General features: G+C 41.6%; 1 protein-coding gene across 4 annotated transcripts in view; it reads right to left on the reverse strand.

Annotated features, from left to right (window-relative positions):
- Positions 1-21,281, reverse strand: part of ARHGEF28 (Rho guanine nucleotide exchange factor 28) — a gene marked incomplete at both ends in the record, with an annotated part of 239,958 nt that overhangs the window by 55,787 nt on the left and 162,890 nt on the right. For 3 of the 4 annotated variants that reach the window (XM_084234064.1, XM_084234063.1, XM_084234066.1), the window contains 7 exons: positions 3,677-3,805; positions 6,284-6,466; positions 8,355-8,446; positions 9,465-9,643; positions 14,930-15,006; positions 16,591-16,845; positions 21,084-21,201. In XM_084234064.1, the coding sequence (XP_084090190.1) occupies positions 3,677-3,805; positions 6,284-6,466; positions 8,355-8,446; positions 9,465-9,643; positions 14,930-15,006; positions 16,591-16,845; positions 21,084-21,201 (1,033 nt within the window). Of the gene's footprint in view, positions 1-490; positions 592-3,676; positions 3,806-6,283; positions 6,467-8,354; positions 8,447-9,464; positions 9,644-14,929; positions 15,007-16,590; positions 16,846-21,083; positions 21,202-21,281 lie in introns of all 4 variants that reach the window. The other variant, XM_084234065.1, reaches the window with a different exon arrangement.

Consider the following 21,281-nt stretch of genomic DNA (forward strand, 5'->3'; position numbering starts at 1 on the left):
ATCACAAAAAAAGTAGGTGACAGTGTGAGTGGTTACAGGAGAACGATTTGAAAGGAGAAGGAAGGAAAAGAAAATGACAAAAGCAGAATAGTCCCAAATTAAAATTGTTTCAGCCACTTTAGCGCCCCCTGGTGGCATCTGGCCCTGGTGCCCAGAGCAACCTCTGAGCCAAGAGTTGTTCAAGGTAGCAGGTGGAAAGCTACAGGTTCCTGCAGAGCAGAAAGTGAGGCAGAAGTAAGAGTGCAGACACACATAGACATTTGAGTTTTAAATCTTTTTAATCACTTTTCGATTGTTTCTTTGTTCACACCTCCATGATATAAGAGCAAGAACATTTTAAGAAGAATTAGTCAGGAAATTTAAACATGAATATTGAAGCTGAGAACAGTTCAGGAAAATATTTTCACTCCACTCACTGCCATAGACAGCAGGACCTGAGGTCATTTTATCACACAAGGAAACCGGTGCCCAACAAATCAGTTCACAATACCTTCTCCCCTGCATCAGAGACCGCCAGGTCGGTTCCCACACCCTGGGTCCCGGGATCCACATCCCAACAGCCTCTTCCTTCTGCCCCTTCTGTGACTAGTGCTGGAAGCACACCGTTGAGACAGAAACAAAAAGACATCATCAAACATCAGCAGCCTGGGTTCCTTTGTACATAGTCGACACATATTTTGAAATAAGAAACATCACACAATCACAGGCATTAAATATGCTTCTACGAGGTGCTGAAACAGCACAGAGCAACACAGAGGCCCTGCCCTCAGGGAGCTTACAAACTAATAGATACCACACTGACAGCTGGCGTTCATGATCACACATCTTTTTCTTTTTTCGTACAGAGAGGCATTTGTGTGATGCTTGTAGTGCTGAGAGGGTAGATTCTACATCTCACTTTCACTTAGTAGGACAAACTGAAATTGTGAACAGGCCTGCGGAGCAAAAGCACAGCCGACAGACCCAGGTCTGAGCATGGACCCTCCCGGCCCAGCCCGAAGCAGCAGCCATGAATGGGGTGAAGAGTCAGACAGTGGGGAAGCATCTCTCTAAGCAGGTGAAGATGGCTCATAGGTTATGACCCTGTGGTCACACAAACTGAAAACATGTCCCCATCTTGAAATAATTTATTTTTTTAATCATTTCCAAGTGCTTTCCCCTCCCCTTCTTATTTAATAAGAAAAAAATTCTTATTTATGCTCTGAATTCTGCAAAACTTTAAGTACTGTATATTTAGCCTATGAAACACAGATACAGTTCTAGTTCAGAAGTATTAAGTACCAAATACAGGTTCCACCCTACCCCTCAAAACTCCATGGGTGAGATTTTATTTCTTTACCCATGTGAACATGGTTAAATGTATGCTATGGTCACCTTGCACTGATTAAAATTAGACTTTCCAGAGCCCTTTCACACATAGTATTTCATTGAAACCACATCCAATCAGAATCTAAATGAAATATTTATTCTGTGACATTAATTTTTTCCCACTGCCATCTTGAAACTTTATTCCTAAGAATAAAATATAAGTTAAAGGTTTTGTTTTTTTCTTTGTTTAAATAAAAAATATTTAGGTCTTTGGGAAATGAGAGTCCTTTATGACTCAAAAGGCCTCTTCTATTACAAAGTTTTTGGTTACGCAAAAAGTGCTCTAAATTATATATATCAGCTAAAAAATTAAGTTCATTTTGCTCGAACTAGTCAACACTTACAGTGACGGAACATTTTATAGAGATTTTTCTACCACTCAGAACTGGTTCCACCAATGGATACTATTCTTAACTCTAGAGAGATGCCAAAGGCATTACCAAAGAAGTGGCAATCCTCTCCCTCTCTCCCTCTGTGGAAATGAGGACAATCAGTAATGAGGCAAGAAATGATGAACCAAAGGAGGGTGGAAGAACGGCATGGAGGTCAAGTCCCTCTAGTCCTGTATTCAATTTCAGCGAGGAGAAGAGGTTCTCAGGAATTTTACAGGAAGTACATTATACTGGTCCACCCAATCAGATATACTTGAAAACTCGAGGCGCCTGTTGGTCAAAAACTCAGACTGACATAGGCCTTACTTAGAAGGACGCTGTCCTCAATCACAGAACTGACCTGCGCAGTTACAGGCCCTCCTTTACAAACAGCATTTCGCTCTCGTCAACTTTATAAAGAGAACTGAGCTCTTGTAGCACCATGATCCAAAGCAGCCTAGCACTGAGGTATCTCTGAGGTACAGGCCTCTGCCCATCTGGCCCTGGACCTCATTCAGTGGGATCCTCATACATCAGGATCAGCCTCTCAGTGGTTCTAGCAGAGGCCGTGGGCCTTCCCTGGAACTTTCCCAGGTCATGGGAGATGTGGGCACAGCCGGGAGGACTACCACTGCCTGGCCTGAAGGGCGGGAAGGTACGACCCTGGTCTCTGAGCAGCTGCAGGAGCCGAGAGGAACCCTCCAGCTGTCCCTGGGGGAGGCCAAGCAGCAGACCCTGCGTGTATTTTTAGATAGAGCTTCCTCAATGGCATAATGAGGTTCTTCTTTAGGGAGGAAATCACCCAGGGCAGTACAGCTCCCCTGATGAATCTGGGCTGTGTTAAAATGAAAAACATATGTGCATGTTCTGAAACTGGAAACCCAGGATTAGATAAAGCAAGACTCCAGAGGAGAAAATAATTATTGGTGTTTGTTAAAAAAAAAAATACATAGAATTAAAAAGTTGTGTGACCTCCATATATCTTAATTAACCAAGGAATGCCACTGAAGAAATTCTAAGACAATTTAATCCTCCAGTCTCTAGTTACTAAAGACATTTTCTCTTATGCATATAAGACCTGATAGAAGTCAGATTTTTAACCATCCAAACATGATGAAAAATATACTCTTTAGCTCTTCTTTCAGAAGCCTTGAGGGAATTAAATATCTAGCTCACACCAAACATGTAACAATATCATTAGGCTCTAAGAATTATCTAAATCAGTTGTCTACATCCTATCTTTCTGTATTAAAATATATTGAAACAACATCTTAACAAATGAATTCTGGCCTGAACTGAAGTGATAACATAGATCAAGAACCTTTTGGCACTTCTGCTTTTAACTACACCCCAAACCTTGTGTGTGTGTGTGTGTGTGAGTGAGTGTGTGTGTGTGTGTGTGTGTGTGTGTGTTGGGGGGAGGGGGGAGAGAGTGAGAGAGGATGGGGAAGAGAAAGAGGGGAGGGGGGAGAGAGAGAGAAGGGGGAGAGGAAGAAAGAGAGAGAGAGAGAAACAGATTTTAGTTTTCTGGGTTCTGTTTCCTCCATTGATATGTATGAGATTAAGTTAAAGGACATGTTCTCTAATGAATTTCGGCCCATACTCAAAAAACCCAAAAAGTTTAAAGTTCTTTGAGAATTGAATTCCAAAGGTCAAAGATGAGACAAGGTGGGGGGGGGGGGGAGGAACAAAGCTGGCCTGGAAAACAGAGCAGTATGACCCGCCAGCCCTTCTCTGCGTCCTGTCCTAGGAAACCCAGCGACATTCTTGTGTGTACAGCAGGCTTGCACAGACTTATCCTCAGATTTTTTTCTGATTTAAAAAAATACATTAAGTTCCCTCCACACAGGGGCAGGCCGTTGCCTTCATTTTACGTGAGCACGCAGTGCTCCGGGGGACTGTCCAGGCTCCCGGCGGAGACCTGCGGGTTCACTTACAAGCGGTGGGTGATCCCGGAGCCTCCAGAGAATGGAGCGGGTCTGAGGCAGCTTCTCCACCGTCTTCCTCAGATGACTGACACGCATCGCCCACCTGGGAGGCCTTCACTGCAACCTGCAGACTCTCCGCTAAGAGTAAGAAAACAAAAGTGCTTTTAAAAATGCACATGTAGGTGCGGCAGACCTCTCCTGTCTCTCCCACTGCTCCCCTCAGCAGTGTATTTCAGTAGATCCACCTGTTCTGCTCCCCACTCTGCCTCTGGTGAATCCTCTCACCCCCCTGCACCGCTGGCCTACACCCCAGGTCTACGCAAAAATAAAATTTAAAAAAATTTTAAAAATGCACATGTATATATGCAGAGATAGAGGGAGATAGTTTAATCCAGACCAGGGCTGACAAACTGCATTGGCCTGTGTCAAATAAGATGCTGCCGCATCCCTGATTAAAATGTCCAATAACTTCCATCATTTTGAATAATTTTTAAAATTTATTTAATTACATATATTTTACATCATTCTTCCTTTTTTGTACAATGTTTGCTTTCTCCTCTCAGGCAGTCCCCATAGACCCATAGACCGGATCACCAGTTCCCCCGTGATCCATCACCACAGTCCCTTGTGCTCTTCCCTCTCCTGTTTTCATCCCTTTGCCTCCCCTCCCCTGCAGAATGTCTCTGATTTATATTTGCCTGTTAATTTTGTTTTGTTATTTATTACAATTATTTTTTTCCTGATCTCTTATATGGTTCCCTTATATTCCTCCTATAAGTGAAACCATCTGATATTTATCTTTTTCCTTCTGACTTATCTTATAACCCCTTCCAGCTCCATCCATGTTGCTGTGAATGACAAGAGTTTATTTATTTATTTTTTTTGATTGTTGAATACTGGAAGAAATTTTTTAACCCCTGCCTCCAAAGTTCTGGTCACTGCTCACCTAGGAGCTGTCTCCCCCAAATCCATCCTGGCCTCCTTCCTTTCCTTCAACAAGCCAAGCTTATTCCACAGACAGGGGCCTCAAACTCACTTCATCTCTGTGCTGGAATAGCCTCTCCCAGATTCCCTAACAGCTGCTGCTTCTCTCCTTTCCATGCTCAAATAATCATGTCGTTGGAGGACTTCCCTGACCTCTCTGAAGTGAAACTTTCACCTCATCCCAACTCCAGTATCTTATTTTCTTGTGACTTTCTGAAAGCATCTTGTTTCCCTGTGCATTGTCTGTCATCCCCCACAACAAGCATTCACCAAAGCCAGCCTGACTTCTCATCCCCAACCACAGTGCACAGGATAGAATGCAAGGAGACTCCATCAACAACCCCACCCCACTTCAGACAACCTCCAAGGACTCCCTCCAAGACCTCATTTTCCTCAACTATGAAATAAAGATGACAGGTTCTTTGATTTTTAAATTCTGTTCCAAAACTAATGTTCAGAGATTCTAAGACAAGACCAGCTAGGAAATATTTTAGGCTTTGTGAACCATATAGTCTCTGTCACAACGATGCATCCTAGCCACTCACTGTAGCAAGAGGCAGCCACAGAGGACACATAACCAAGCAGGTGTGGCTGGTTCCAAAAAAACTGCTTTACAGAAACAGGTCGTGGGACACACTCAGTTCCTGGTCTGTAATTCACCAACCGTGTGCTGAACGACTGCATTCCCCGGCACTCTCTCGGGTGGCAGCTATTTTATCTCCCAGGCCCTTTGTCCCTATTGTCACTTCCAGACTCTACTATGTCTGTCCCACCCCATTTTCCCCTGAAGTTTGTGCCAGCAGATCTTATCACTCTACCTTCACTTCTTGCCATTTATCCAGACCCGCTGAACAATTTAGTACCTGGTGAAGTCTACCCCCTCCCCCAAAGCTGTTTCTGTCAAATTCCATGAATTTCAAATTCTATGAATACAGTCCTTCCAATACCCTGGATTTTATCTCCTTGACGTTCTCATTTCCAATGCTCTTGTCCTCCCTCTACTCTGCCTTATCCACCACCAGCTCCCACGGTCTTACCCTTGACTTTATCACCATTGTCTGCACTTTGCCCCCACCTAATCTGTTCTAGTCAGAAGATTCTTTTAAAAATACAAATCAAACATTTCCTATCTCAATATGAATGATAGTCAAAGTCCAATTAACATTGACACATCCCCTGCCAGTCTCCAGCCCTCATTAAACTCTTACTTGCATTGACCTCCTTGTTGTTCCTCAAATAAGTCTGGCACTAATCTGCTCAAGGCCTTTGCACCTGCTGTTGCTTGTTGTGAAACATTCTTTGTCTAGATATATAGTTGGCTTTCTCACTCCCTTCATGTCTGCTTAAATAACACCATATCGAAGAAGCCTTCTCTGGCCACCCTGTCTAATACAGAATTCATCTATCCCAACCCCACCAATCTCTGTCCTTCCTACATTGCCGATTTTTCTTCACAGCACTTGATACGATCTGATGTAATTATTTCTTTTTCTGGAATATAAGTTCCAGGAGAATAGCACTTTGTCTTATTCTGCTGTATCCTCAGCCCCAGGAACACAGTGCATGGCACATAGTAGGGGTTCAATAAACCATCTGACTTTGTCTAAACAAATCCTTTTGGAAGCAACGTACCTTCCTTCAGTGCTGCTGCCAATAATGAGGCTGCCTGGGGAGGCTCTCCAGGATCAGGTTTAATGAGGAGGTGGGGCTCTAGATGGACATCCTCAAATCCACTCATTTCTCCAAGTTCAGCATAGATGTGCAACTTCTCCTCCAAATATGTGCAAATTTGTTGGTCTTGGTTACTGAGTATTTCTGTGAAATAGCATTTACCATTGAAAGTTATCACATGAATAATTAATATGAAAATCCAGGTTTCAAGGAAAAAACCATTGCTAATTAGTTAGCAGATAAATTACAAGTTATCAGGTGGGAGAAACTAAGCTATAAATCCTGACTTTTAGTGATAGGGGCCTTTTCCAGCAATGACTTAACAGTTCTCTGAGCTTCCATTGTATTTTCTGTAAAAAAGGTACTCGTTAAATGTTTGTTTCTTTTCCCATTTCCCTAATTCCAAAAAAAGCTTGCAAAGCTATTCTTTGTTTATTCAGGCTGTTTTCTATTAAGACTAAACATTAAGCTCAGGAATGAAAATTGAGGCAGCACTGTCCGTGATGAGCCATACCCGCAAGGAAAACAATGCAAAGGCCTGAAACTGCTCGGACTTCAGCCGGTCTTGGTCAAAACCAAACACACTGGTTTACTTTTTTATTCCTAAACCTCCAATTTCTTTCACCATCTTTGCATGCCTCATTTTCCTCTGATTTCAACACATTGCAGAACTCTTAGTGCTTAAAGGAACCTTAGCCAGCATCTAATGCAGGGGTTCTCAGTCTTCTCAGATTCTGAAACACTGGAGGAGAGTTTAAAACACTGATGTCTACACCCCACCTCCCACAAATTCTAAGTGAACTGGTTGAGCGAAGAGCCAAGTATCAGTATTTTAAAGCCCTCCCCAAGGACTCTAATGTCCAGCCAGAGATGAGAAACACTGAACTAATCTAATTTGCTTACTTCAGACATGGGAATGAAACATCAAGTTTTGGGGGGTTCCTTTTCCAAAATTATGCAGTTGTGACCTGACAACAGTGCTGGAGTCTGAAACCAATGGACAACAGTTCCAGTGCCCATCTGCCCCATACTGCCTGTTAGGGGAACAGTATGTCCTGAATGAGCAGTGACATGAACTCCACCCGCACTCCATATGAAAGAAATCCCAGGCACCAAGGAGTACAACTCCCATCATGCCATGAATCTGCCATGAAGTGGGGATTGCTAGGAACTAAGGGTGGAGTTAAGCAGCCATGTGTGGTATAAAACTGAACACACGTGGGCTTGGAGGAGGCTTGGTCCTGCCTGCCTTCCACATGCACCTGGGGTCCCAGTTCAAGCAGCCTTACTGGTAGAACATATTCAACAATTAATTTCTCTTTATCCCCCTTTTTCTATTTCTCCCTCTCTTCTGTGTGTGTGTGTGTGTTGTGTGTTCCCCTCTTTTCTCTTATAAATAACCTTTTACTAACTTTTCTATGTGTGCCCACCCTTGGGTCTTAATGAATTTTTTTTTTTTTTAATAGAGGCATGCTTTATTTGTTTGCTGGTTTGTTTGTTTGTTTTGTTTATACATGCACTGGGTACAGTCAGAAGTGCGGCAGGGTGAGAGAATTCACCAGAGCCAGAGCGGGGAGCAGAGCAGGCAGAAGGACCGAAGTACACTGCTGAGGGGAGCAGCGGGCGGCAGGAGAGGTCTGCGCGCCATATGGGACCCTCCTCCGGTGGCCGGGGAGCAGCCGGGGATCGAACCGGCGCCGCAAAGGCCGCGCGCAGTTTCGCAACCCAGCGCTCAACCGCTGCGCCACCGGGGAGGCCCGGGTCTTAATGAATTTTATTAAGCACATAGGTGAGGACTTACACCCAGGCCATCCCATTTCCCTTTGGGGTTTCCCTGTAACAAATATTGTTTCATATTTGTTATCAACAGAACTTTTAAAATATATTTTTAATCACTTTCTAGTGCCAGCATGCTTTTTGCTATTGTTCTTTTCAAGACAGTGATCAGGGTGGGCCTTAGGTATACAGAATAATCAGGTAAAAACTCCCATCTGTGCTTCTGATCAGGAAAGCTGAGAAGCCTGTGCTGTACCTTGACATTGTTGAATTTTGGCCACTCTTGCTTCAGCTTTCCGCCTCTCCTCATCGGATTCGCTTGTCCTTCCCCCTTCTTCTTCTGGGCAACTTTTAAAAGACAACAGTCAAGAGACACAACTGAAAACAAATCAAAACTCTTTATGTTCACTACAAAGACATGGGACTTGGCAGAGTTATTCAGAGAAGAAAAGCTCAGCAGAGAGCAAATTTATCATGTCCCCTAATTGAGAGATCTGGTTTTCTTCAGTGCATGAAGGATCTTGCATAACTTGATGTGGTCAGCAGTAGAGGATAACTCAGAGATTTCATTCAACACACATGAACACATACACATTCTCTCTCTCATTCCCCCCTCCCCCTTAATACCAAAACCAGCATTAAATACACCTAAAATAATTTTTCCTTTCTACTACACTTGGGTGCTACTATTCCTAGTGTAGCAGAGGAGTTAGAGGGGATGGAGGTAGGGTGCCGGGTTGGATGCGATATGTAAGTGGAAAAGCTTTATGTAACATCATTCAAGATCAAACTAATCAAATTATGATTAAGAATGAGCATGCCCACCCTTCTATGCCCATTTATAGTTGCACAAATAATGAGGACTAAATTAACTTAGAACACATAGATGCACCAATCTAAAAATGTTTATTGAATGAGTCTCCAGAATTAGGGACACAGATGAACATAAGACATGGCCCCTGCCCTCAAGGAGCTTCCAGTCTAATAAACATAAATATACAAAAGATGATAATAGCTAGAAGACAGTCTACATGATACACACCAAATAAATGATAGAGAGAAATGTGCTAAAGAATTACAGACAAGGGAGAGACCACTGAGACTGAAGAAGTCTTCACGAAGGCAGTAAGCCACCAGCTGCACCAAAGATGAATGGGATTCACACAGGCAGAGGGGAGGTGGGGCATGGCATGCAGGGAGACATGGAGAACAAAGCTGCAGACGAGGAGGAGCTATCGCAGGTGGGTTTGGGGGGCAGGGAGCTGAGCGTTCTCGCTGAGGCAATATTTTGATGCAGGGGAGACATGGTTAGAATATCCAATTAAACAAGTCCATTCCCTGGATTATGGACAAAAGAAAATGTTACCTTTCTACTGCCTGCTGGATCCGTCTCATCCAGTTATTTCGTTCCTCCTTGGAATTAGTATGAATTTCATACATCTCAGGACCAGCAGAAGAGGCACTGATGAGAAACATCCCTCTCTCCTCATTAGCAACTTCTCTAGCAATAAGCTTCTGAAGGGAAATAACGGATGGCTTTTGATCCTATATAAAACAGGAGGATGCGCAGATGAAATAAGACCTACACACTTAGATCAGGGATGCAACAGCTGTAGGCAAATCATTTCATTTCAACCCCTCCAGAAGAGCTGTGGAAATTAATGAGATCTCCAGTGGAGAGGATATGTGGAGGAGAAGATGGAAGATGAGGAGCTAGGCAAATATCTGTACTTACAAATGGGTGGTTTAAAAGGACAACTCTTAAAAAGATAGAACAAGCAGGGCAGTAAGGGAAAAATCAAAATATTGGGGGTGGAGTGATTTTTCTAGAAAGGCAGGGGATAGGAAATAGAAATGTTGCAAAGAAATTGGAACAAATGAAAGACAATAGAGTTCACTGGATTTAACAGTTAATAGCAATGTTGTTTCAATAAGGTGATAGTTATAGAACCTCGGGTACCAAGGAGTAAACTGTAAAATGAAAAGAATGAGAGATACAACAAATGTTCTCTGCTGTTATAGTAGAAGGCACAGCAACAGAACTTCCATAGTTCTACCTGCAAATGCTTCTTCCCACCAACCAAACAAGCCCTTGGTGGACTGCAAAGTGTCTGATTCGTTTTAGTCTGCCTGCCACAGTGCATTGTATACAGTAGGCCTCTAGAACTAGGTTTAGCATAATTACATCAGAGAAGGGAATAGGAAGAAAGCAGACTTGAAGCCAAATCATGATTAATCTCTTCTAACAACATTTATTGTGGTGGCTCTTCAGTGTCCCATCCTAAACACTGGGCAACTCAAAGTATTCTGATATTGATAATATTCATTTGGGTGGGTAGTGGTAGTTGAGGGAATGGGCAAAAGAATGCCTGAAGGATGAACAGTTTGAGGATAAGTAGGAAGAATCTTCTTTGGTTTGTGGCTTCCACCACTGTTTATAGAGTCAGTTGCATTATGTGGTTTTTGTTCTCCCTCATGGACTGAGTGACGCCTTTATCCAGAATATGCCACTCCATACCTCACTGCTGGCTCCTTTCTGCTGACTTGTCTGCTATTCCAGTCACATAGCTCTGCCACATCTGACACTGTGTGCAAGGGTGTACCCAGAATGCCTCTTTACCCCATTCTTTGAGTAGACAGACACACACATAATCATGAGACAGACTACTAGTCTACCCAGTTACGTGCTCTCCTCTGCAGATGGAAGCAGTGTTGACCTCCCATTTAGGGGTTGCTCCTGAGCATGGCAAATAGCCAATAACAATTGAATTCAATTATGATCTACTATCTAAGACATTATCTGCTTTCCTTCTTTCAAATGCAGAGCTTTATCTTCCTCAGTTTACAAAGAGGCAGAGTAGGCTTGAGTTGCTTAAGACATCTGCAAGAATGAGATTATTTGAACTAGTCAGTTAGTGTTGCAGGAGGAGGGGAGTTGGTGGTGTCAGATATTTTGTCTCTAACAGTAGGTGGGTAGAAAGTGACACTAATTAAATCAGACCAGGAGGCATGTAGGACATGCCCATCGTTATTCATACTGTCACACATGAACACCTGAGATAATTAAGAAGCTAAGTTAAGTCTCTCAGGAAAAGAGGTAACATGTCTGCTTTGGAGGCAGAGGTCAAAAATTGTTAATACAATAACCTCCCAATACACCCTGCAGAGATGTTTTGCTTGTGCCACAGCATTTAAATAACAGATTTTTCTTTGTAACAGCTGTCAACATTTAAAAACTGGGGGATTCCCCTTTTTAAGAAATAAAACTTCCAGGGTCTCCCTGGTGGTGCAGTGGGTTGAACACAGCACTGTGAAGCTGTCCACAGCCTCTGCAACGTGGTTCAATTCCCGGCTGGCCAGGGAGATATCCACATGGCACGGAAGACCTCTCCTGTCTCACTCACTGCTCCCCCAGCAGTGCTTTTGGTCCTTCAGCCTGTTCTGCTCCCTGTTCTGTCTCTGGTGAATCCTCTTGCCCTCCCGCACCTCTGGCCTGTACCTCAGTTCTTGAATAAATAATCATTTAAAAAAAGAAATAAAACTTCTAGATTTCTGGGTTCTTGGGTAAAAGCAGAAGATTGGCAATCTCACTTCAGAATGCTGGCTAAACTGGGTAATGCCTTTTCTGAGTGAGGGCTTTCACTCACCAGCTCACTACAATTCCCACCCTCCCTGTCCGTGTTACTAAGCACAGTCCAGTTCATCCAATTACATTCCCAGCCAGTCCCTGTAGACAATGGAGTTGACCTCTGCCATGGGAGAAGAGGAAAAAGAGCTGTTACCTTCAGCCCCCTTATTACGCCACACCCATTTGTGATTCTATAAAGTGGCTGATTCTATAAGTGAGATGGGTAGAAAGTGACCATTCCATTCAGGATGTCACTGTAACGAGAGCTTAAGGTTGCTTCTCATTTTGAACTTCACACTTGCACATCTAGATGTTCACTTGCTTATTAGTCATTCATTTTGAAATTATTCTCTTCGCTTTTAAGACATCCTCTTACACTCAGTATTCCAGGATTTATTGAACAAATCTATTTTTTCCTATTCCTTTCCTAGATTGGGTCCTACTCCAAATTCTAGTTGAGTTCTCCTTAAAAACAGATCAAATTTTCTTGCAGGGATGCTACCCCATCCTTTTGCAATTTTCAGTTGCTTATGTTCTGACCAATTCTAATTCATCATGTCTTCCACAACACGTAGCAAAAGCATCTGTGCACTCTTCTAATAGGACAAAAGTCAACAAATCTCACTTGTTAGCATAAAGATAGCTTTCTAAAATGCTAAAGTGCACACTAGAAAATCCAGACAGTTGCATACCTCTCACTGATGCATAAATTCCCTCAAGATTTAAGTATAGGGGCCTCCCCTGGTGGTGCAGGCAGTTGAACACAGCCTCTGCAGCGCGGATTCGATCCTGGCTGGTCGGCGAGAAACACACATGGCACGGCAGACCTCTCCTGTCTTGCCTGCTGCTCCGCTCAGCAGTGTATTTCGTCAGTCTGCCTATTCTGTTCCCCGCTCTGTCTCTGGTGAATCTTCTCACCCTCCTGCACATCTGACCTGTACCCCGGTTCTTGTATGTATGAATAAATAAATCTTTAAAATATATATATTAAGGGCCTCCCCGGTGGCGCAGCGGTTGAGCGCTGGGTTGCGAAGCTGCCCGCAGACTCTGCAGCGCCAGTTCAATCCCCGCTGCTCCCCGGCCACCGAGGGAGGGTCCCACATGGTACACAGACCTCTCCTGCCGCCCGCTGCTCCCCTCAGCAGTGTACCTCGGTCCTTCTGCCTGCTCTGCTCCCCGCTCTGGCTCTGGTGAATTCTCTCACCCTCCCGCGCTTCTGACTGTACCCAGTCCTTGTATAAATAAATAAATAAATCTTTAAAAAAAAATATATATATATATATATATTAAAAAAAAAGATTTAACTCTAAAACATCTACAATACATAGATCACATAGTAGAGTACACCTAACGCTTTCAGGTTAATGGATCCTCTTCTGCTCCCTGGCATGGGGCTGGCCTTTATGAATGCGACCATGTGTCAGGCTAACATATTCAGTAAACATCATTGGCATCATCTTACTGTTGTTCAAGGCATTTGCCAAGCTAAGATGTGGCTGCCTTCATTCTGGCATTTTCTGGATTACCTTCCTAAAGCCCCAACTTTATGGTAAGTGTGCTCTATTAGTGGCACAAATAACTCTTGAAGAGATAAGAAGGATGTATTGGTATTTCAAGTCCTACACTAATTTGAGCGTAGCACTTTGATCTGAATCCACAGGCTATGTTGTCCTAGAATACTAGGGAATTGTCTTTATGCTGAGGCTATTTCTTGTTCTGTCGGTAGGTCATATGGCCTATTATACCAGCCAAAGAGCAGATTTGCTTCTCTTTCAGATCTTTAGTTTTGAAGAGACTTTTGTTTCTATAAAAATGTGGTATAAATTTGTTTTCACTTGCAGCAAGGTCCTCACCAACCCATAGGTCAAACAAAATGGTATGACCCTGCCACTTATTTTCTCTGTGTGCTTTCAGAACACCTTAGGGAGAGGCTGCTGGTCAAATCAGCAGGTTGTCATTAAATCACAATATATATAGTTCAAATGGCTCAGAGACATGAGGACTTTGTTTAAGGTCTCTTGTTATTCTCTGGCATGGACTTGTGAAAGAATCTCTGACTTTTGTACAACTTGGCATCATTGTGCTACTGAAAGGCTATGCACTGAATGAGCAAGGTAAAGAAGCCTATAGGGCAGGCTGACAGGTTTGGGCAGGCAGATGAGGCCCTGCTCCAGCCTCTTCCTCCCTAGCATCCAGCACTGAGCTGGCATGCTTCTTTGTATTCTCTGAACAGCATAACAGAAACTTCACTGAGGTGTGGATGTGCCAAAGGATTTGCCAACTGGATTACCAGTTGGAATTGATGACATCTGTTAATGGTACCCAAATATGCTATTATTCAACGGATGATAAGCATGAGCATTTTAAAGAGCCACCACTATACTGCTACGATTGGTACTGCATCTTGGATTTTTTTCCTCGAGCAAGGCCTGATGCTCCATGGTCCTTGCAAGGAGCTAACTGATGACATCTTCCTTCATTAAGTCAGTCATTTTTGGACCATAAGACACTATATAAGAAATGTTACACAATGCTGATTTACTGCTGCTCCGAGCTAGCAATGAGATTAATATACCATTACAAACATCAGTCATGGGAACAACCTTAGAAATCAGTAGCCATTATTGTAAAAACAAAGAATCATTTTTATACTTTCATTACTGGTAATGAAATGGTATTCTGTTTGGTAGAAGGAACATCATGACAGTTACGGAAGGGTTAGCAACAGGCACAGCAGGCACTATCCAAGGAGACAAGGGAGCGGAAGGTGCCAGAGTGACCTGCCACTCCTAATATTAATGTTTTGTAGCTGGAGCTAAGGAAAGTCCAAGAGTAGGGTGAGACAGGGAGTGAGGGGCAGGGTAGGGGGGCGGTGCACATCTGGAAGAAAGATCAAGATAGCCAGATGCAGAGGGTCACGTGGGGCTCAGGGTAGTGCCTATTCACCAACCAATACCAAAGTACTTCAATATTTTCACCGTTGGTTAAACTGCTCAGCCAGCTGACTATCAGCTCTGGTCAACACTAGCTTCTAGTTAAATCCAATTCGATGTTTGTTACTGAATACTGCAATCACTCATATGGGGAATACAACAGGAGCATTTTCTCACCAGTAACCATTCAATTTCCTGAGGAATTTCAGGCATTTTTCAAAATGTGGGAATAAACTAATTAAAATAGGCATCACGTGCCCATATACTTACAACAGCTGCAAAGATGTACTTCTGGTCTTTCTCTTGCAAAAAGAGCAGCACATCAGTTAGAAGTAGAGCTAGAATATCTTCAAAGAAAAAGACATTGCTAGTATTAATGAAGCAAACCACAACTCAAATGTCTTTATTAAATATTCTGATTTCATATTTGAAATTTTTAAGCTTAATTAAAATGAAAAGATTAAAATTGAGACCTTTATACAAATCCCTGTATTTTGATAGCCAAAGATTCATTTGATAAACAATTTTAGTAGATGAGTTGTGTTTAAGTGTGCAAGTTTGTGTGTTTACCTCCAGGTGAGTCTAAATCTCCAGAAAAATTTTACAGTTATAGCTTTCAGAAACAAGAAAAATGTCACATAGAAAGAAGATTCTAATAGAATAAAGCATGTTCTTAGTGAGGGTTTTGGGGGGGGCAGTGAAGAGGGTAATGCTTAAAAATGCTACTTAATTAAAAATTCTTTCGTGAATTATACATACAAATCTGCTATTTTATCCCATGTAGATATGAGGGAAATTTACAATCTCATAATTCCTTTAAAAATTACTCATAAGACCTGATCCTTACTATACTGCTGAGCATTCTAACAAATTTAACAAACCTTTGATTCTACAAAATGGATAAAGAGCAAATGACTTGGAGCAATAGGAACTACAGATTGTGATTAACACTTTAGTTGTGGTTAATATTCTAATTGTGGTTAATGGGGAGCTATAACGTTCCAAGTTGCTGATGAGCAAATCCCATTTTAGTCATTAGCTGCAACCACCATCCACACTTGATAATCCTCCAATGAGTTACCTTTGAGTAACTACAATTCAACAATCTCTTCCTCTCCTTGCATACCTAAGAAAGTTATTAGGACATATTAACAACAAGGAGACCATTGTTCCTAACCTGGCCGCAGAGACTCCCTGGGAGTGTTTAAACATTCCTGTGGTTGGGCTTTATCCCCAGACCAATAAAACCAGAATCTCTAGGAGGAGACTGAGCATCAGAAATTTTCTTAGGCTTCAGAGGAGATTCAGTGTGTGGCCAAGGTTGAGAAAGCCTGGATCAGGTTAGGTGTTAGCTACAGAATAGGCCCTTAAGAACTGGAACAAACTGTTTCAGACTCTAACCAGATTAAGAGAGTCAAGTTAATTTCCATTAACAAACAGTAGCTTTAAGGAAGAGTTGACAACAATGTCAACATGTATATTTATGCATTATATTAGTCAGCAACAAAGATAACAAACAGTTCATTTCTCCCCTCCATGTTCTGGCAGTCCCACCTGGCTTGGCATCCAACAGACCTAGGTGGGTAGGCGTTTCGTCTCACTTTCAACACATCACATTTGCCAGAGTAGGGTTTCTGTGCCAACAATTAGCAGAATCCTCAGTTCCTTTGATTCAAACATCACAAACTTGTGGGCTCATAAATACATATGAAGACTTTTGCTTGGGGCTGCCAACGCCCACCAAGCATGTGTGGTGTTGGCCAGGTTTGCCCACTGAAGTTCACTAGATCTTACAAGAATCTTGCCACTGACCCTGGATGTGTGTGTGTGTGCCTGTTTTTCTGAAATATTTCTCTCTTAAAAATCCGTCCTCTGCCAAATGAAAAACATGTGTGAAAAGAGGAGGAACTGGTCTTTTGGAACCACAGTACCTTTGAAACGACCCGTAGCAGTTTTCCAGTAAACAAGGCCATCATATAATAGAGTCCTTTCTTTACTTATCAGCGTCTGCTTCCTGAACACATGGCCGTTTTTGAGCTTTGTATATGTTTTGTTTTCAATCTTATTTAGAATCTCAAGCCATTTTTGGTTTTTCTCATATTCGCTGACTTTCAAATCCACGGCTGCAATCATGTCCTTAATTAAGCAAAGGGCTTTGCATAAGTCTTTATGTTCTTCAGTTCTTTCTGCATGGGGAAAAAAAGAACACTGTACAATAAGCCAGAATAATAAAGGAGACATTTTTTCTTTACTTTTAAATATAATTAATCATCCAAATAGCAAAAATCTCATATAAAATGTTAAATTCAAATATTATATACACACTCTGAACCCTCCCTCCCAAAAAACTGCCATTAAGTATTTCATTATACAATGTTTTTTTTTTATCAGATGTGTTTCGGCTTAAACACTGAGATAAGAAAACGTATGAGCTCTGGGGACTAATCTGATCTCCCCTTGGAAAGGGGAATGTGCCATACACTAAATTCAGCCTTCCCCCCATCTTCCCAAATACTGGTAATCAAGAGATCCCCACACCAAATTTCTTAGATGTCAAAGGGGCCACAGACCCAAGTTGGTGTCTTTTCACTAAAGGGAGTTGCAAGGTGACTTGAATGGGCTCCAAACTTACATGCCTTCCTCTGTAGGCCCCTTCCTCCATAAAAATAGTACTCAAAATTATATTTGATGCAAAAGCATGATGAAGAATATATTAACAAAATATATCAAGATATTTTTCAACCTAAAAACTGGGATGAAGACACTGTCCATGAAAGAGTTCAGACTTGCACATGTCAGCACAGTTGATAGCCACAGATTACAGTTGTTCATTCTTTAACACACTAGCCACCTGCTCTTTTACCTAGATTATCTAAAAAAAAGTCTGGAGGAGTTTCTGGAACAGTCTCCTGAAACTCCAGATAAAACTGAACTTAGCTATCTTCTCTATTTGTAGATAAGGGAAAAAAATCTATTAGATGTTCACTGAGGGAATGAAAGTATAAGGGAAAGTATCAGAAGATGAGAAGGTGGTAGAGAAGAGAGTAGAAAAGAAAAATTGGCAGAGAAAATAAAAAGTTCCTGAGGCCTAGAGCACCAGAAGTAAGAGCCAAATGGAATGAGAACTAATCTTCCTAAGGTCTACACATTTCTAAGTTCTAAATGTTTTAAAGATATATAGGGTTTTGTCAGAAAGCTTCAAGGAACAGATCTTGACACCCACCTTTAGCAAGGAAGATACTTCCTTTCCTACTACCACTGAATAAAAAATATCTCATTGCTTTAGTATACTTCCTGCCCTTCTCATAAGTAGGGTCTTCTTTCTAAAAAGCATATTTTATAAATAGGAAGTTCAGTAGAGAAAATCGAAGGTGAGTTCTAAGGTGACTTGAGGTAAGACCAAGAAAAGTTTCTAAGTCTTTCAGCCTTCAGGGGTAGATTACTATCTTACAATAGCTTGCTATTCAAAGTGTAACAGTATTGGCCTCACCTGAGAATCTTGATAGAAATGTTGTCTTGCGTCTACTCAGACCCACTGAATCAGAATCTGCATGTAAGCAAGATCCCAAGGAGAATGACACCGCCTAACAAAGTCTGAGAAGCACCACCAGAAGAGTCACACAAACCAACATTTCCAGAAGCCAGAGAGAGAACTGACCATTTGACCTTCTAGGTTTGGCCTAGAAGAGCTGTGTCTATTCAGCCACTATGACAGTGCTGTCTGAGAAGCTGTAAGTCATACTTATCATTTCTGACACACAGCAATGGTTGTTATTCTACCAGGAATTTTGCATAGGATGATTCTTGGAGTAGTGCTACATGATCTAATCCAACGTGACAGATTTTAGTCTTTGAAATGTTGTATTAAATTTGAAGAGACTATGAAAAAGTCTTAATTTTGCTGAGAACAAAACTTAGGTGACTCTTCTCCTTTGTATTTGTTTTTTCTTTTATGTTAAATCATGGGGAGCACTCCCCTAAATATCTACCCAAAGAATACAGAAACAGTAATTCAAAGGGATATATGCATTCTTATCTTCATTGAAGTACTATTTACATTAGCTAAGATATAGAAACAGCCTGAGTGCCCAGGGACATAGGAGTAGATAAAGGTGTGGTATATATTACACAATGAAATACCACTCATCTATTTAAAAAAAAAATTCTTTTTGCCATTTGTGACAACAGGGATGGAACTGGAGGGTCCAAAATAGCTGCTTTAAAAATCATTTTCAATTGAACAAAGGAGAAAGGAGGTATCACACTTCCAAACTTTGAGCTATACCACAAAGCCATATAAATTAAAGCAGTTTGGTATTGGAACAAAAACAGACACACAGACCAATGGAACTGAACAGAGAGCCCAGAAATAAAGGCACGCTTATATGAACAACTAATCTTTGACAAAGGAGCAAAGAATATGCAATGGAACACAGACAGTTTGTTCAATAAATGTGCTGGGATAACTGGACCTCCACATGCAAAAAAAAAAAAAAAAAAATGAAACTAGACCACTACCTCTCACCATGCACAAAAATCAACACAAAATGTATAAAAGAACTCGACATAATACCTGAAACCATAAAGTATATAGAAGAAAATATAGGTAAAACACTACAAGACATACATCTCAGAAACATCTTTAAAGACTCATCACCCAAAGCAGTGATAGTGAAGGCAAAGATAAACACCTGGGATTACATCAAACTGAAAAGCTTCTGTACAGCCAAAGAGACATTAACCAAAACAGAGAGATACCCCACTGATTGGGAAAAAATCTTTGTACTTCATTCAACTGATAAGGGACTGATCACAAAGATATACAAAGAACTCACAGGGCTCAACAAAAACAAAATAAACAATCCAGTCAAGAAATGGGCAGAAGAACTTAAAAGACATTTCTCCAAAGAGGAAATGCTAATGACCAACAGGCATATGAAAAAATGTTCAACATCCCTTATAACCAGGGAAATGCAAATCAAAACCACACTGAGATACCACCTTACACCAGTAAGAACGGCACATATCAAAAAAATAAGCAGCAACAAATGTTGGTGAGGATGTGGTGAAAAAGGAACTCTCCTACATTGCTGGTGGGAGTGCAAACTGATCCAACCACTGTGGAAAGCTGTCTGGAGGTTCCTCAGTCTACTAAAAATGGAGCTACCATAGGATCTGGCAATTCCACTACTAGGGATCTACCCAAAGGACAAAAAAACTGATTCAAAAGAGCACCTGTACACATTATGTTTATTGCAGCACTATTTACAATAGGTAAAACCTGGAAACAACCCAAACACCCAAAAATAGATGAGTGGATCAAGGAGCTGTGGCATATATAAACAATGGAATATTATTCAGCAATCAAAAAAGATAAACTCACGCCATTTGCAGCAACATGGATGGAGCTAGAAGGCATTATGCTCAGTGAAATAAGCCAGAAGGAAAAAGAAAAATATCGGATGGTTTCACTTATAACAGGAATATAGAGGAACCAAATATGACATCAGTGTAAAAAAATAGTAACAGTAAAAACACAATAAAGCAAAAACAGACAATTATAAACCAGAGACATCCTGCAGGGGAGGAGGCGGGAGAGGGATCAGAGGGAGGGAGGGAGGAGCACAGGGGACTGTGGTGATGACGCATGGGTGCCTTGGGGAAGGAAATTCTATGGGGACTCAATCTGAGGAGGTGGAGGGAAGCAAATACTGTCTAAAAAAATTTTAAAAATCATGTTAAAATGAAATAAATAAATAAAATCATTTCAATCTAAAAATTCATTGACATTTGATGGTAAGGTCAATCACTTATTTTTTCATCAGACTTCTAGGAAGGCAATAGGAAGATGAAGCAGCAGCAATATTATGAAGGCTTAGATCTAGGGAAAATAAAGAAGTAAAATTTGGGGGGCTTCCCTGGTGGCACAGGGGTAAAAGACAGCACTATCAAGCTATTGCTAGCCACTGCAGCATGAGTTCAATCCCCAGCTGGCCAGGGAGCAACCCACATGGTGCAGCAGAGCTCTCCTGCCTCGCCCGCTGGTCCCTCAGCAGTATATTTCAGTACATATGCCTGTTCTACTCCCCACTCTCTCTGGTGAATCCTCTCAACCCCCACACCTCTGGCTTACACCCCAGTTCTTGCATGCATAAATAAATCTTTTTTTTTTAAAAAAAAAAGAAGTAAAAGGCAGGATCAAAGCATGAAGATGCCTGTTGGGTTGAATTCATACTACTTGGCCAAGTCATGTTATAGAAAGATAACTTCTCAAAATGGATCCAATCCTAAGGATTTAACAGCTTTTCTATAAAGAAAATCATTATGAATCAGAGGCCACAAACATGTATAGCTGTTAAGACATGCCAGGTATGTTTGAAACTAATGAAAGAGGCAAATGATTGTCCTGGAAGTCATCACTCACCCTTTGTGTACTGCAATATCCTTTCCACCAAGACAGGGTATTTTGTGATGCGCTGAGTGACCAGCAGAATACACTCTGGAATTCCTCGGCGTCGAGCCAAAAGATTGCTATTTCGGAGCTTAAAATATACACATACATTTTTACATACACAAACTATCTGTATTGTCTTTTTAGATGTCAATCTAATAACACAAAAAC

This window comes from Talpa europaea (assembly GCF_964194135.1).
Source record: "Talpa europaea genome assembly, chromosome: 5".
NCBI classification, from domain to species: Eukaryota; Metazoa; Chordata; class Mammalia; order Eulipotyphla; family Talpidae; genus Talpa; species Talpa europaea.